General features: G+C 34.2%; 2 protein-coding genes across 2 annotated transcripts; both read left to right on the forward strand.

Annotated features, from left to right (window-relative positions):
- Positions 1-940: 940 nt before the first annotated feature.
- On the forward strand, positions 941-4,148 carry HELRODRAFT_171076 (hypothetical protein; the record flags this gene model as incomplete). The annotated part of the gene is made up of 2 exons (XM_009016882.1): positions 941-1,163; positions 4,045-4,148. The coding sequence occupies 2 exons, from the start codon at positions 941-943 to the stop codon at positions 4,146-4,148; spliced, it is 327 nt and encodes a 108-aa protein (XP_009015130.1).
- Positions 4,149-7,523: 3,375 nt separating this feature from the next.
- On the forward strand, positions 7,524-10,820 carry HELRODRAFT_171077 (hypothetical protein; the record flags this gene model as incomplete). Its single annotated transcript, XM_009016883.1, has 7 exons — positions 7,524-7,701; positions 7,813-7,940; positions 8,291-8,479; positions 8,647-8,771; positions 9,183-9,286; positions 9,704-9,811; positions 10,204-10,820. The coding sequence occupies 7 exons, from the start codon at positions 7,524-7,526 to the stop codon at positions 10,818-10,820; spliced, it is 1,449 nt and encodes a 482-aa protein (XP_009015131.1).
- Between the last annotated feature and the right edge of the window lie 7,999 nt (positions 10,821-18,819).

Consider the following 18,819-nt stretch of genomic DNA (forward strand, 5'->3'; position numbering starts at 1 on the left):
AAAGCAGTCCCAGAGAGATAGTAAGTTACGAGAGGGTAAAATGATGGCGACGAAGATGAAAATGATGAAGAAGATGAAGAGGAAGAAGATGAAGAAAATGATGATGTGAAAGGAGCCTTCAGTTGCAGATGGTAAGGTACAGCGGTTGCGTGATTATGAAGTTGTGTGGTACGCTCGACGCTGCTTCTACTAACGTGCTACCAGTATTGGGAGGATAATAATAATAATAACAATAATATAATAATAATAATTATGATGATGACGATGAATATGATGATGATGATAGTATTGATGAGAAGCAGTTAGTTATTGATTAACTACTTTTATTAATTGATATTCCTTTTTTCAGCAGATGAAATTTACGGATGGTGATTTCGTTTGAAGAAGAATAATGAAATTCGAAGAAGTGAAGAAAGAAATTATTTAAAATAATAAATGATACATAGATCGAAAGATTGAGATATATATCATATCACATCACCTCGAAAGATTAAGATATATATCATATCATATCATTTGTACTGTAGACTTATTTGGGAAGAAAGCTTTGATACGAAGAAATAAATTTTTACTCCTACTGACGCTGAATTCGACAACCTACAATTGCCTCCAAGTTATCGCATAAAGGTAAAAAAGATTAACATATTACTATTATTATTGTTAGTGTTGATGTTGTTTTTATTAACATCATCATTGTTGTTGTTGTTGTTGTTTTATTATTATTATATGATTATTTTCCTTATTGACTCTTTCGTGTTTTTTAATTTGGTACGAAAATTGTAACCAATTCATTGACAACAGCAATCACTGACGCATCAGACTTCCAACTTCCAACGAATAAAAAACTCGCCCCAGAGAGCCAGAAAAAAAAACAACAACCACAAAAATTTTAAATAAAAGAAATAAATCGAAACACTTTCAAATCCGATAAACTGTGAAAATGGAGACGCTAAAAAACGGTTTAGAAAACGCTAAATACATAGCCGAGCAGAGCTACGAAAAATGTAGCGAGATAAAGTCAGCTATGAAGCAAGATAGAAAGGGCTGGCTGGTCTGTTTAGCTGTCCTCATCATCACAGTCATCAGGAGTGGACTGACCTACAGCTTCGGCATGTTCATCGTCAAACTCCAGTCAATCTACAATAGCTCCATGGCAGAGCAGAGTTAGTCTGTTTGTTTTTTCAAGTCGGTTGCTGTGATAATTTTAGGCTAGTTTGGGTTTTTTTGTGCTGGCTGCTTTGGAGTATTCTAGCTGTTTTTATAATAATTTTTTCATTTTTTTTTATCAGTGAAATACACGTAAAATATCCAGTCACGATCTAATAAATTTAATTGGCACGCGCGTTGACCGCTGAAACCGTATCCGTATGTATGAATGTATGTGTGTGTGTATGTGTGTGCGTGTGAATGTATGTGTGTGTATGTGCGTGTGTGTGAGAGTGTAGGAATGCATGTGCGCTACATCAACTATGCAATTTTTGTACAGAACTTTCAACGCACTGTAAAATAAATTACTTAATGAAAATTCATAGATGTCATTTTCTTGGGTAAAATTTTTATGAAAATTTGTCGGGTGGGATCGTTTCAATCTATGGAAGTAAACAGAAGGAGTGTTACGTAATGCATATTAGATGCTGGAAGGTTTTAAATGGCTCCAATTACCACGTCTCTCTTTCTTTTTCTCTCACTCTTTTTCTCTTTCTCTCTCTCTCTCTTTCTCTGCCATCCTCTTTGTCTTTCTCTCTCTCTTTCTCTTTCTATCTCATTTCTCATGTTCTCTTTGTGTTATCTCTATTTCTAGTTTTCTTACTCTTTACGATATTTCGGAAAGTTTCAAATGTCTTGTTTCTCTCAGGCATGTGATCTTTTCACTACAGACCACACACACACACACACACACACACACCACACAGACAAACACACAAGCAAATTGTCAATCATTTTTTATACTTTAAATAAGTAACAATGAGATGACGGGAAAATTTATATATCGTATTTCTAACTATAAGAATAGGTATGATACATGATATATACACATACATATGGATACATTTATAAGAGTGTAGGTATCATTGTAAACAAACAAACGAACGAAATAACGAACAAATGGCGAACAATGAACACAATGTTCACACGCGCGTTCATCTCACACTACAATGAACTGCAATCCAGTACATTAGCATCGTTAATATAATTATTTATTATCACGTGACTCTTTTATGGTTCTTACACTACTACTATAAATACTACTACAATCACTACTGCCACTACTACTATAACCACTACTACTACTACTACTACCACTACTACTACTTCTACTGCTACTACTACTACTACTATATGTTGTTTAACATGTGAATATGTAAATATATAAGATATATATATTGTTGACTCACGCACTCACACATACAAACACACACACATTCATACACACCATATATATATATATATATATATATATATATATATATATATATATATATGTGTGTGTGTGTGTGTGTGTGTGTGTGTGTGTGTGTGTGTGTGTGTGTGTGTGTGTGTGTGTGTAAATAAATATGCATAATTATATATATATATATATATATAAGTAGAGAGAGAGAGAGAGAGAGAGAGAGAGAGAGAGAGAGAGAGAAACCAGCAGCAAAAAGAGCATCTAAAGTATTAACGCAAACAAATTTGATCCTATACAAACACTCGAAAATACTCGATTATAACGAAGATGGCACACAGAAAACTTCGTTATAAGGAAGATGACATCTCGCGGCGGAAAACAAAACTGGAAATATTACTCTGATATAAAGTTTTTATAAAGACGTGTATATATATATATTTATATTGTGTTTGTGTGTGTGTATATATATATATATATATATATGTGTGTGGGTGTATTTGTGTGTGTGTGTATTTATGTGTATGTGTAAATATGAATAAACGTTCACACTTATGCTTTTTTATGACGAATTTTTCTAAAATAAAAATATATAAAAATATTTTTATTAAAAACAAAAGAAATTTAAATCGAAAGATTTATAGAAAATTAACGAAAATTGTAATGCAGTTTCTATAAACATACCACAGAAATATTAATAATGTTGGATTTTTTCCTTCCAAAACAAAGGCAGAAAAAATTATTACTGAACCACGTGCGATCTGAGATAAAAAAAGAATTAGTTATCACTGGATTGTTGTGATTGCCTTGTTCTTGCTGCTGTTGTTTTCGTTGAGGTTATTGTTGTTGATGTTGACTTTGTTGTTGCTGATGATGTTGATGTTGTTGTTCTTGTTGATGTCGTCGTTGTTGTTGTTGACGTTTTTGTTGTTGTGTTGTTGGTGATGTCATTGATAGTGTTGTTTACTTATGTTGTTTATTATGTCATTTTGTTGTTGTTGTGTTTGTCGTCGCTGTTGTATATGGTTTTATAGTTGCTCTGCTTTTGTCTGTAAATATTTTGGGTTGGCTAACTTACTTTAAAATCAGCAAGAAGATTTTTATCTCGCTAATATAGTTGCTATTTATCTGTTACACATACACACATACACACACACACACACACAACACATACATGCCTGTGTGTATGTGAACATTTCTTAGAAGGCACACCTACATGCAAATTCATTTCGTATGCAATGTTGTACCTATACAAGTGAAGACTTAATTGAGAAGGCAGATGTTGCGGGGTTGTTTTTCACACACACAAACAAACACACACACACATACACACACACACATGCACGAAAAACACACACGCACACGCACAAACAAGCAAACGAAATAAAACAGGCATTAATGGATTTAAGATAGATTTTGTTTTGTAGCCGAGCATTAGCGAATCTCTATTTAACGAGTTTCATTAATTTTTTCTTTTTTCTTGGTTCATTCATTCGTTTATTCGTTCATTCCATTCATTCGTTCGTTCGTTCGTTCGTTCATTCATTCATTCATTCATTTATTGTTTTACACCAAAGATATTAGCAACATTTTCTTTTCAATCAAACTTTTCGTAAATGAAACCAACTAAAATGGAACAAAATTGCTAAATAAAGTCAAGATACATGATAAAAATTTAGACATCAGCAAGGATAAAGGTAAACAAAAACGAAAACGTAAACAAAAACATAGGCACGTGATTACAGGCTGGCTCACGTGATTACTGTTGCAATGGAAAGGAAGAAGATAATAAAGAAGGATGGATTGAATGAAGGAAGGCATCCATTAAATGAATAACTGGAAACGAGACGTATGTTCTGCCCTTTCATCATTTGGCTAGTGGATGGACGGATGGATGGTCGATAGGAGGAATGAAAGGAGGAATCAATGGATAGGAGAATGAATGGACGGATAGATGAATGGATAGATAGATGGATTGGTATTTGAATGAATGAAGGAAGAAAGGAAAAAATGAAGGGATGAATGAATAAGAAGATGGAAAAACAAGTGACTTAGTGAATAAAATCATGCATATTTAAACTAATTAATGAATAGATGACCGAACGAAGGAACGAAAAATGGATAAATTGAGTAACAGATTTATGGATGGGTGAATTAATAAATGTTTAAATTTGTGAATTAATGTTATAACAAAAATGAATGAACGAGTAGATGAATGACTGAGTGAATGAATAGATGAATTAAATAAATCAAACGCTACGAATTGATTTAAGCTATAAGATAATAAAAAAAAGCATTGAATAAAATTCAAACAAGTTATTTGGAATACCACATTTACAGCCATCCGATAAAATCATCACCAGCACCGCCATCATCATCATCATAACCACCATCATTATCATCATCATTTTCGCCATACTGTTTTTCTCCCTCGCCTCTCACGAAGCGTTAATAAATCGTCCTTCACGCATGCCCAGTCGTTTCCATGGCAACTGAAATTAACGTCATTCTTCATCATCATCATCATCAGCTACGTCATCATCAGCAGCAGCAGCTTTAAGAGCAACGTCATCATTATCCTCATCAGCAGCAATATTTTTATAACTTTTTAATACGCTGACGTCAATTCCGGTGAGATGCTGGAAGAGATAGAGAGAAAGAAAAAGAAGAGAGAGAGAGAGAGAGAGAGAAGGAAGTGACGCATTTCACGTGATGACAATCTCCAATCGCTCATAATAGCAAGATGAATGGAAGGATGAATGAATGACTGAAGGAATAAAAATAAGTATCATCATCATTACTATAGCCTCAACCGTCACCATCATCACCATTGCCATCATCATTCTCACCACCATCGTCATCATTATCGCCAAGTGCCATTTCTGATAGACGTTTGACTTGCCTGGCACATTTCCACAACAGCAGACCAACATCTGCATACTCCAGATAAGAAAGTTCACACGCTTACACTACAACAACAACAAAAATAACAACAACAACAATAATAATAATTAAAAAAAAAACAAAAATAATAACAACAGCAGCAGAAGCGGCAGCTGCGATAGAAGCAGCCACTGCATTAGAAGCAATTTTCATAGTAAAAAAATTACATTTTATAAAAACATACACACACACATACACACACGTACACATACACACACATACACACATGTACACACGTACACACACACACGCACGCACGCAACAAAATATAATCAACTATATAAAAACTATCACGTAGGGCTTATTATCTATCTAAGCGCTCATTTGAAAAAGAAATATGGTCTAACTAATCTACGCAGCAACAACAACGACGCTAATAACAATAAAAATAACATTTACAACAACAACAACAACAATAGTAATAATAATAATTATTATAATTAATATTATTATTACTGACTCCCTCTGTCAGCCATTTTGGTATAAGTATAATAAATAATAATAATATGAATACGAAACAGCAACAAAACTGACATGTTTTAACAATTTATACGGCTTTCAAGATTCTTTCCTCCAAATTTATTTTCCAAATTTAACGGCTTTTCCATGAGAATAATTGGAATTTATTAAAATTTATTATTTAAAAACGCAATTGGATAGAATTATTTATTGTGTGCGTGCGTGTCTGTGTGTGTATGTGTGTGTATGTGTGTTTACGTGTATGTATCTTCGTGTGTATCTGCATGTATATAACTCATTTGCGTAGGAGTTTACATATTTGTACTGCTGTATGTTTGTATTTTGTATGCAGCAGTGCGGTTATGCTGGACGTGTATTAATTAGAGGAATGCGTGTCACGCACGAATAAGACGCTACATAGACGTGGCAAGAACAATTACGTTTGCCTGTATGTGTGTCTGTGTGTGTCTGTGTGTGTGTTTGTGTGTGTCTGTGTGAGTGAGGCGTACGTGTTTATCTAGTCAAAAAGTCATAAAGAGACTTTATCAGTTCAAAAACTGGTTTATCATATTTCTGAACGGCAAAACATGAGCATCAGTATACATTGACAAACACACAAGCAAACAATCAACCGTACATACAAACAAGCACACACACACACAACAAACAGCCACACATCCAAACAAACAAACAAACAAACAATCAACCGTACATACAAACAAACACACACATCCAACAAACAAGCAACTACACAAACAAACTCACAAAAAAACAAACAACGACAAAAATAGAATAGCAATTACCTATGATGGAGATGAACCAGTTGTATTGAACATTTTGCAGCAGAGGACCGACCGAATACCGAGACGATACTATAACAACACTTGATGCATCCAACATAAATCCAATTAATTCAATGTAATCCTATACACCTCCTATATATTTATACACTGTCTACGTAATTACTTTAGTATAGCAAATATTTTTATACATGTACACACACATACACACACACAAACAAACACACAACCAAACACACACACACACACAAACAAACAAGCAGACACACACACAGGCAAATACTTCCCTGTTCTACATTATTCTTATCTTGATAGGTTTGAATTTTTCCGTGGAAATCGAGTGAACTGAAATGAAATGAATCAGAACGAAAAGACAGACAGCCTTATGTTGATGTATATATAATTCTTAGCAAAACGAAATGATATATGCAAAGTTATACGATACGATACTGTGCTAATTCAACGATACCATAGTTGGATCAATAAACTAATCCCATAAAAATAGATCCCTATATAGCAGTGTAATAATTTTGAGGTTGAAAAAAATTTCAAAGATTAATGTTTGCTGTTTGATGGCGTATTTTTAGTATAAATACGACAATAGAAAAAACAACAACACAACAATAACAACACAGCAACAACAACACAGCAACAACGCAAAACACAACAATGCAAAACACAACAACAACAACTCAGCAACAACAACACAGCAACAACGCAAAACACAACAACGCAAAACACAACAACAACAACTCAGCAACAGCACAACAACAACGCCATCAACAACAACAACAACAGACTGGATAGGAACCCTCTCTTTCTGCATATCTCTCTCTGCGGCTCCTCTCTCCGTCTCCTTCATCCGCTGTTTCAGTCACAGAGGCTACAGGATCGGCGGTCTGGTCGGGACGATAATCCTATCCGTCAGTACGATGGCGTCATCATTCGTCAACAATCTGGAGTGGCTATTCTTCACTCACAGTCTCCTCTACGGAATGGGATCAAGTCTCATCTACATGGCGTCCTCCCTGGTCATTGGCGAGCATTTTGGCAAGGATCACAAGTACCACGTCCTAGCCACTTCTATTCTGCTCTGTGGATATCCTATCGGTTGGTAGTCTTTCTCTCTGTGTGTGTATGTGTGTGTGTGTGTGTTTGTTCGAACACGGTGCCTGCAACTGCAGCGACAAGCATCTTAACCATTACACTACCGAATTGTAGGAAGTCTGATATTCAATCCGGTGCACGCCTGGCTCATTGAAAGTTTCACCTGGAGGACAGCATTCAGGGCGACCAGTGGCTTGATCCTGCTTACAGGGCTGGTGTGCTGTTGGAATTTCTCGCCCAAGGTTGGCTGTTGGATGGATTTTTGTTAATTTATTTTCAAATACGTGTGAAAATTTTCGATTTTGCCTATGAAATGTTAAGTCCTTCGCACGAAATTTTACATTTAGCATTTGAAATTTTAAGTTCTCTTAAGTTATTGGCTTACTATTTGGTTATTCAGGTTTTAGAACGTTAATTCAATAATGACATCAAAAAGAGCTAATATTTTTTAAATAAAAACTTAGACAGCAATATTCAATTTAAAATTATCATGCTACGTTGATGTAACATTCCTCGTTTTAAAATAATAATTAAAAATATTTTAGATTATCTGATATTTTAATGAAATAAAAAAAAATCTTCCCATGGGAAGGAATCTGGTGACGCCATGAGGATAGCGGAAGTGGATGACGAGTACAACGACGAATATCCGGTAGAGGATGACAGCAGCGCGTATAATCGCTTCCGCCTTGGGATTTTCCTCGAAAGACCGGAAATAATTCTCTGGTTCCTTGGCAACATGCTCAGTTATCTTGGATTCTACATGCCCTTCATGAATTTGGTAACGTTCGACTGTTTCTTATAGGACGTTTTGTTATTTTTTGCTTGAGGAAATTGTTTTAAGATAGTGATAGTTATTCAAAATGCTTTAATTACGTTAACAAAACAATAGCATTTCATCTAAAGGCACATTTTATTCTTAGGCCCCCTAAAAACATTACATTTTAGGCCCACTACATGCAAAGGAGGAACATAACGCCGAAATGGAGTTCTCTTGCATTGATCCTCTTGAGTCTGGCTGAATGCGTTACCTACATAACTGCCAGCTTTCTGGGAGACTACCTCAAAGATAGGTTACATGTTTATTTATTAAATTTGATTATTAATTAATTAATTAATTAATTAATCTATGTTTATAATTAATTGTATGAGTAAGTATAATGCTTGTTTGTTTATTAAAATAACATTTAAAATGTTTTAAAATTCGAATTTCTTCGTTAAAAATTAAAACAAAATTAATTAATCTATGTTTATAACTAATTGTATAAGTAGGCATAATGCTTGTTTTTTTTATTAAAATAACATTTAAAATGTTTTAAAATTCGAATTTTTTCGAAAAAGTTAAAAAAAACTAACAACAAATCATTCATTAAGGTTTAATACGTTCAAACATTTTTTCAAAAGTCAGCATCTAAATCAAAACTAATTTTTACCAAAAATATAAATTTTAATAAAATTAAATTTCAAAAACCCGAATTTCAAAGACTTGTGTACGTAAATGTGGCAGCCTCGGGCGCTCTGGCGGTCATCTGCCTGGTGTGGCCACTCATCGATGTTTCGTACGGGATGATACTGGCAATATCGTTAGGTTAGTTCGATTCTTATAGCGTTACGTTAGTTCAATTCCTATTTCATACTGAATGTGTAATAGACATTTTATTGTTAATCATTAATTATTAATCCAATTTTTCATGTTCAATGCTTTAATAATTTTTCTAAATAAATGGAACACAACTCAAATTGTTTTATTTCATTAATTTTTCAAACACTTCGCCCTAAGGAATAAAATAAATTGAAGACATCGCAAAAAAAACTGAAAAATATTCTTTATGTTAAGCTCTCACAAATAAAGACCAACTAATCCTTTTTTACCTAAAAATCAACCACCTTAATTAACAAACATAACAACAACAACTACTACAACAACACCACAACCGTCACCAACAACAACAACAACACAACAACAACGACACCACCAACAACGACACAACCAAAAACGACACAGCAATGGGGGGGTTTCTGGGACTGAACATCGTGTACACGTACGCTGCGTCCAGGGAGACAACTAAGCTGCCCATCGACATCGCTTGGTCCTACACTAACCTCTGGTCTGGTATAGGAATTCTAATTGGACCTTTTTTTAATGGTTGGTTGAGTGATCGATTGATTGGTTGCTTGGTTAGTTATTTAGTTGTTTGTTTTCTCGATCATTCGCTCGTTCGTTCGTTCGTTCGTTCGTTCGTCCGTTGATGTTAGATTTATGTTAGATTTGTTTTGTAGTCATGAAATAAGAATAAAAATTGTCGAGTGCCTGTGCAATATGAATTTGCTGCTATTCAAAATTACCTACGATTATGTGCAAATACTTGTAGCGAACATTCTCATACTGTCGAAATTTATTTGATGAGATGTGAAAATTGTTGAAGTTAAAAACTGAAAAATATGTAGCCCGTTGTTGAGAGGTTTCGTTAAACTCTGTTAACACTTGCACACACGACACGGCAGGATTCATCTACGACATCAACAACTCTTACACCGGCGTCTTCTTCGTGGTTGGTGGTGTGTACCTGCTAGATACCTGCATATTTGGAGCAATACCTCTCTTGCAATACCGCAGAGAACTGAAGCACAGCAAAAATCTCGACTCAACGGATCTCGAGAATAAGAGCTACGAAACGTTGAAATTCAGCACAAAACTACCTCAGCAGCAGCAGTCGCAGCAGCCACAACAGCCACAACCGTTCAGCAACGATTTGAGAAAAACCAGTCTGACCAATGGCGGAGCTACAAATGCAGTAGGAGGGGGTGGAAGTAGTGGCCCGGACCTCAACACTTCGCTGTACGTTCAGGGGCCCGTGCCCTGTACGATGACCACGGTGGTCAAACAGCACGAGCAGCAATCTGTTGTCTCATTCGACAGAGGCCCAAGGCATGGAAACAACCCCTTCCAGAAGAACGGCGGTGAAGCTGTCAATGTAAATATTAATTATAATAATAATAGTAATAATAATTATTATGATGATAATAATAATAATAATAATAATATTAATAATAATAGTGTGGGAGATTACGCTGGCGCGTGGCAAGCCAATTTCGATAATGATAATATCAACAATGAATGATGGCGAAGATAAATAATAATACAAATAATAACAAATCATAATATTAAATAAATAATAATATAATATATAATAATATAATATATAATAATATTATATGAATAATAATAATTAGGTTTTCTTGGAATTAATTTGTTACGGTTATATAGATGTAGATGACGTCAGTGAAGACGAACGATGAGAAAAAATATCGATTAATTATTTGAATAATATTATTTCTTCTTATTATTCTTATTATTTCATATTATTTTTTTAATTATTCTAATCAATGTTGGTACATATTTCACATTTTTCAAGCTTTTTCTGGTTTTATTTCATTTTATTCCTGCAAGAATGTTTTAATCTCTAGAGAAAGAAGTTACTTATGTATTTTACAAAATCTTCAATTTTGTCTTTCAACCATTTTATATATTTGTATAATAAATATATATGATCGTATTTATATATATATATATATATATATATTCTCATATGTGCGTGTATATGTGTGTGTGTGTGTACGTGATGTTTGTATACATGTATGAATGTGTGTTTGTGTGTGTGTGTGTGTGTGTGTGTGTGTGTGTATGTGTGTGTGTGTTTACATGCATGAATCAATAAAGCATATTATTTAAAATGTGATTTTTTTTTTGTATGAGTTGGTTTATTGTACGTGTGTGTGTGCGTTTCTCTCTGTCTCTTTGTGTGTATATGGGTATTTATTTATGTATCTGTATATATGCTTGGGTATTTATACATATATATTATATCTTCAACCGGTATTTAATACTTTCACAAGTGTGTGCGTGCGTGTGCGTACGTGTGTGTGTAAATTGTGTGTGTGTGTGTGTGTGTAAATTGTGTGTGTGTGTATGTTTGTTTGTGTGTGTGTGTGTGTGTGTGTGTGTGTGTGTGTGTGTGTGTGTGTGTGTGTGTGTGTGTGTGTGTGTGTGTGTGTGTGTGTGAGTGCAAGCGTCTGTCTTTCAAATGGTTTCATAAATTATAGTGCTAATTTTAAATGTCATACTTTTCAAGTTGTAATGATTGATTATTCCTGTCATTTCCTGCTGAATGAGCGCAACATTAATTACAACAACAACAACAACTACAACAACAACTACAACAACTGCTACAACAGCAACCACAACAACAACTACAACAACTACTACTACTACAACGACGACGACGACAACAACAACAACAACAAAAGCACTAATAATAACCATAATAACAATAATATTAATAACATTAACAAGCAAAAGTAAATTGCTACAAGTTCATTGTTGTGATGTTTTCATATCACAGACAAGCGTTTGGTAGGCGTACACACAAAAACCACACATATAAACACACACACACACATACAGACAGATACAAACAAACACAAGCACAAACTCAGAAAAAAACGTAGTTTTTAACTATTATTAGCACTAAATATATGTGTTTCTGTCAGCCCGTGATAGTGTTTAGGAAAATTATATCAGTCTAGGATGTTACATGTGTGTGTGTTTGCATGTATGCCTCGTGTGTATGTGTGTTTGTATGTATATGTATGTGTGTGTGTAAGTATATGTATGGATGGGTGTAAGTTTATGTATGTCAGTTTGAATATTTCTATATATAATTGTATTTGCTTTTTATTATACGAATTGTGCACAATTTTGTGTACATGTATTTTGTGTACGAAAAGCATGGTATTTTTTGTATACATGTGGTATAGAGGTATTGAATTATTTTTTAAACTTATATCAGCCGCAAGATCTTTCACGTTAAAATACTTTTCCATCTTCATCTAGAAGTTTTGCTATTATTTTTATTTATCTATGTTGAAATTTAATTTTGTTTGTTGTTTGTTTTGTTGTTTGTTTCGTTGTTGATGCGTTTTTTTTATAACCTAGATAACGATATGGTTATGTTAGAAGTACAGTTTTTTAATATATATATTCATGGATCTTTACACACACACACACACACACACACACACACACAAATGCACGCACGCACGTACATATACATATATGCGTGTGTGTGTGTTGTGTGTGTGTGTTACACATAAATGTTATTTAGAAATTTATGGTGTGTTAACTGTATATAGGGCCTGTCACATTGCATATTATAATTTATGCGTGTCTGGAGAGAGAGAGAGAGAGAGAGAGAAAGGGAGAAAGAGAGAAGAAGATTGTTATGATTCTTTGTTGTTTCGTTCTTTAAAAGTTAGAAAATAAAATGTTGAACTTTTTTGTGTAACTGTCAGTCAAAATCAGCCTCCAGTTTTATTCATCTAAATAATTATCTATAATAGTAAAATAATAATAACTATATAATAATTGAAACAATTGGTTTTTTAACAAAATTAAAGTATTATTAATAGACCTTATTTTAAAACAAAATACTTAATCATTTGTTGATTTAGTAGGAATAAATAATTATAACAAAACCATGAGATCAGCCGAAGTTTCTTGCATATAGGGCGAAATAACATTCACCTAGTCTTCAAATTAGTCGGTTATGAGTTAGTTAATCACATGCTAAAATGTGTGTGCACGTGTGTTCGTGTGTGTGCATGCGCGTCTGTGCACGTGTGTACATGTGTGTGCATGTGATGAAAAACAATGAAACATAAATAACCAAAAGGAATGTAATGTAGATGACAACCGTAGCATGTTTCCACCGGGTTATCCGGGTTATCCGATCACTCCCTGCCATCTTATTCATCTTCAAAGCCCATCAACAATAAAATTTGTCATACTTTAAAAAAAAATCTCATTCAGAAACAAAACTATTTGTCTGCATTATAGATTATACGATCATTCCCGGTTGTGCGTGCGTGTGTGCGTGTCTATGTGTGTGTCTCTATGTGCGTGCGTGTGTGCGTGTCTATGTGTGTGTCTCTATGTGCGTGCGTGTGTGCGTGTCTATGTGTGTGCCTCTATGTGCGTGCGTGTGTGCGTGTCTATGTGTGTGTCTCTATGTGCGTGCGTGTGTGCGTGTCTATGTGTGTGTCTCTATGTGCGTGCGTGTGTGCGTGTCTATGTGTGTGTCTCTATGTGCGTGCGTGTGTGCGTGTCTATGTGTGTGTCTCTATGTGCGTGCGTGTGTGTGTGTGTATGTGTGTGTCTCTATGTGCGTGTGAATGAGTGCGTGTGTGAGGTGTGAGGTCTCTGACTTCGAACCTCCGTAGTCTTGTGTATGTATGTGTTTGCTCTTATAATTTGACTTGTGGCGAAGTCAGTAACACTCGAGCATGTTGCTGTGTTAATGAAGTTTTTATATTTTTATAACGTTGGTGGTGATTTCCCATATGTGCGGTTAAATTTAAAAACCTAATTTCAAAATTAAAAAACTAAATTAGTAAATTTCAAAAAAAAGTTAACTAATCACCGGTTAAATCGACAAATAACTTGAAAGTTAGTGGTGAAAATGTGTGTTAGTATGAATAATTGATCTTAAACTTATGAAATTTTGAAAATTTTCTTATTGACGATTAATATTTATTAGATTTTTTTGCCTATTTATATAGCCAGGAATACAAAAGCCTTTCAGAAAACATTTGTTTACAAATATAAATATATGTATGTATATACTTGAATATTTATTATATTTAAATATACGTACGTATTGAATATTTATACATATATTTATATATATATGTGAAGACATATAAACCTGCATCAAAAAACTATTTTTAGCAAGATATTGACTGACTGACTGACTGAATGAATGAAGGAATGAATGAATGAATGAATGAATGAATGAATGAATGAATGAATTAATTAATTAAATAATTAATTAATGAACGAGTGAGTGAGTGAGTGAATGAATGAATAAATGAATGAATGAATGAATGAACGAACGAACGAACGAACGAACGAACAAACAAACGAACGAACGAAGGAACGAACGAACGAACGAACGAATGAACGAATGAATGAGTGAATGAATGCAGGAACGAATGAATGAGTGAATGAATGAAGGAATGAGTGAATGAAGACTACTGCATGCACCGCACAGTACATACGTAAATAAAACTATCAAATATATTCATTTTCGGTTTTTTGAAAGCAGTATGCAGATGAGTATTCTTATAGCCACATACTTGCTTACTGTTACTATTTATCTAATCAATATTTAACTATATGAAAATACAAAATTTGTACGTTAGTTAAACTGGAAAGTAAACACATTTTATTGATTTTCATATACATATATATATAATATATATATATATATATATATATGTGTATGGGTGTATGTATGTGTGTGCGTGTGTTTATTTATTAAAAAGTATATATTTTAAACTATAAATCAGTTGTTAATATTGGTATTAAAAATTTAATAGTACGTTTTAATTGTTATTTAACTGGGAAAGTATAAAATGTTTTATTTACTTGAATCGAATTAAAATTAACCAAACCATCGCGATAAAACTGCCCTGCTGTGGTCCATATTTCTTACAATAAGAAGGAGCTAAAAAAAATAGAAGGTACATTAACAACAATTTTTATAACTTTATTTCACGTCTGACTCTAAAGGTCAGTTGACGTGTTAGCTCAGGCTGTAGTGGCGCCATGTCTAGAGTCGTCGTCGTTGATGTCGTAGGTTCAAACGCTGACTGTCCAACGCACGACAAAGTATCATACATTTTTAGTGAAGCGTGTATATTTCCACTGATCCTCTAGATAAATAAATTTAATATTATTTTTGATACTATCAGGAGAGGAATGAGTCCTACCGATGATTGCATATGCGTCAGGCACTACAAGTGGATGGTTTTTGGCTGCGTTCTTGCCATCACATTCACCAGGTCCGGCTTCTACTACTGCTTTGGGATCATCGTCGCAAAGTTGAAGGAAGATTATGAACGGTCCGTCGCTGGGTTAGGTGCGTGGGCTTTCGTTGTTGTAGTAGGGGTCGCTCGTCTTATAACTCGGAATTTTGTTTCATAAATTTTATTTTATTTTATCTATTTGAAACAGTTTTATAGTTTATAACTTTTAAATGTTATTACGTCGTGTTTTTAATTACCTCTAAAGAAAGAATTTTTGAAAATTAAAATCATCGAAACTACAATCCCGACAATCGCAGTCTGGATAGGAATCGGCACGGTAGCAATAACCAACTGCCTCTCCTTCCTGCCCACCATCTGCATCCGACGCCTGGGCCGGAACGGGCACAGGATTTGCGGCATACTGGGAACCCTTCTCGAAGGGGTAAGTCTGTTTTGCAGTTCCTATGTACAACACATTCCACTGATGTTCCTCACCTACACCATTTTGTTTGGCGTTGGTTCTTGCTTCGTCAACATGGCGTCCATGCTGATCTTGACGCAGTTGTTCCCGAAAGGACACAGGCGACACGTCCTGGCGACGACATGCGTCAACAGTGGTTACGCGGTAGGAAAGTATCATCGTTGTTTTTCAGCGTCTGCTTTTTAAAATCTGTTTTATTAGGATTTATTTTTAGATTAATTTACAATTTTGATTAATAGGAAAGCATTATTATTGTATTTCATTTTAACAAACACTCGGAATTTTTTAATTATTAATGAATAATATTATATCATATAATATTAGATCCATTTTATGAATATTTTAATTTGTAATATCAGATAATTTAAGGTTAAACTTTTTATGAAATGTCTCCCAAACTACAGCCAGTCTCGTTTACAACCCCCTGGTCAACTACCTCGTAGAGAAAACGTCTTGGAGACAAACCTTTAAAATTCAGGCTCTCCTTCTCGTTCTCGTTGGTCTGCCATGCTCATGGCTCCTTATTCCCAAGGTACCAAACTTGTTTTTTTCATAAAAAATTGAATTAATTTTGTATAAATGTTAATTAATTTTTCTACAATTCTATTTTTATGTTTATTTAATGATAATAATATAGAAATGGTTATTAATTATTATTATTATTATTCAAAATTACCAAAACAGGTTACCAAATCTCAAACCGAATCGATCTCAATCGAAGTTGAACAGAGATCTCAGTCAAACGGAGAATCTCAATCAAACGGAGATGCAATAGCAACGAGCGGGGATGCAACGAATATGAAACCGATTCTTCAACCGAGAGATAAAAAACAGTTACATCCCTACAAACAACAACAAGAAATACGCCACCAACAACAAAAACAAAGTTGCTTCAAAAACTTCATCGCATACGTCACTTCCGTTCAGATAAAACCGGAAACAGTTTGCTGGTGCATCGCTTCATTACTCAACCCTATTTTCTATTTCATGCCATTCTATATCTTGGTCGGTCAGATCATTTTATCTTCATTAAATAAAATATAAAATTTTAAATAAAATTCATTTTAACTAACGCATACATAAAATGTAAATTCAGCAACAAAGCATGCGTATATAGACACTGGCGACTAATTAAATTCATTCATCTCATTGCATAGAACGCGCGAACATCTTAAAAATAATCAAGCAAAACTGTCCAAAAATATGCATTCACACATACGCACGTACACACACATACACAAACAAACAAGGAAAAAAAGTGCGATACTTATCTAAATAAAAATGAATAGTGACAAATTGCGTATACGCGTATGTTATTTTCTTGAATGGGTTATCTTTGTAGTAGTGTTATGGTGGTAATAGTAATATTAGTGGCAACAGCAGTAGTAATAGCAGCAAACGTAGTAGCGGCAGTAGTAGTAGTAGTAGCAGTAGTAGTAGTATTAGCAGTAATAGTAGTACAATTAATATCATTATCATCGCCATTATAATAACAATAAATTTCATTTTTATTACATTCATATTTTATATTTGAAATTTAAATTTTGTTAAATATGACCCCAGCCCCACTATTTGAAGACGAACAACGTATCAACGTCCAACGTCTCCCTGGTGATGACCTTGCTCAGCCTATCAGAGTGCCTCGTTTACATTCTGGCCGCCTTGCCAGGGGACAAGTTGGCGGGAAAATTGATCTACGTCAACATTATCGCCTGTTTTTTGTTGTCCGTCTTAAATTTCGTCTGGTCATTCTCTCATTCTAATTTTTATTTCATCCTATTTTTAGCCATAAGTTAGTATTTCATTGTCGTTTCGGTTTTTTTTTGAGTTTGGTGATGATGATGTGATGTGATGATGATGATGATGTCATGATGATGATGATGTCATGATGATGTCATGATGTTATGATGATGTCATGATGATGATAATGTCATGATGATGATGATGATGATGATGGTAGTGATGGTAATGATGATGATGATGATGATGATAATGATGATGATGATGATGATGATGATGATGATGATAATGGTCATGATGATGATGTCATGATGATGATGGTGATGATAGTCATGATGGTAATGACGACGACGACGATATGGTGATAATGAGATATGATGATAATGGTGCGCTTGTGTGCTTACTAGTTGTTACTTCTTGGCGAGGACGACGATGATGATATGCACGTTCATGTCTGTTTGTCTGATGTCTTGTCTGATTGGCAACGAAATATACTTATAACCATGAATAAAAAAAAGTGGATGGAACCCTGATAGCCTTGAACTACGTCTATTTGTATGCCGGGTCAGCTGAATCAACCGGCCTTCACATTGATGTTGCCCTCTCCCTTACAAACATCTTCAGTGGCATCGGTGTCATTTCTGTGCCTTTGTTTACAGGTACGAAGTTCAGGGTCGTTTTAGGGTTAAATGTGGCTTAGAGTTTGTTTTCTGGCTATGAATCACGCGTAACTATTTACCTGTGATGTGCGTTTGTGGTTGATACTTTAAAGAAATAATATATATACTACTTAAAAATGTTTTTGAATAAATAAATAGAAATAAGTAAATAGAATAAATGAATTTAATAAATAAATAATAACTCATTAAAACCATAACTAAATATTTTAAACGTATTTATTTAAATTTTTCACATAGGCGCTGTCTTCGATATTTCAGGCTCTTACGACAAAATGTTCATACTTATGACGTGCCTTGCCTTCGTAGGTTTCGCGCTATATTCATCCATTCCAATCATCAAGTACAGAAGAGATA

Source organism: Helobdella robusta (genome assembly GCF_000326865.2).
Source record: "Helobdella robusta unplaced genomic scaffold HELROscaffold_19, whole genome shotgun sequence".
Taxonomy (NCBI): domain Eukaryota; kingdom Metazoa; phylum Annelida; class Clitellata; order Rhynchobdellida; family Glossiphoniidae; genus Helobdella; species Helobdella robusta.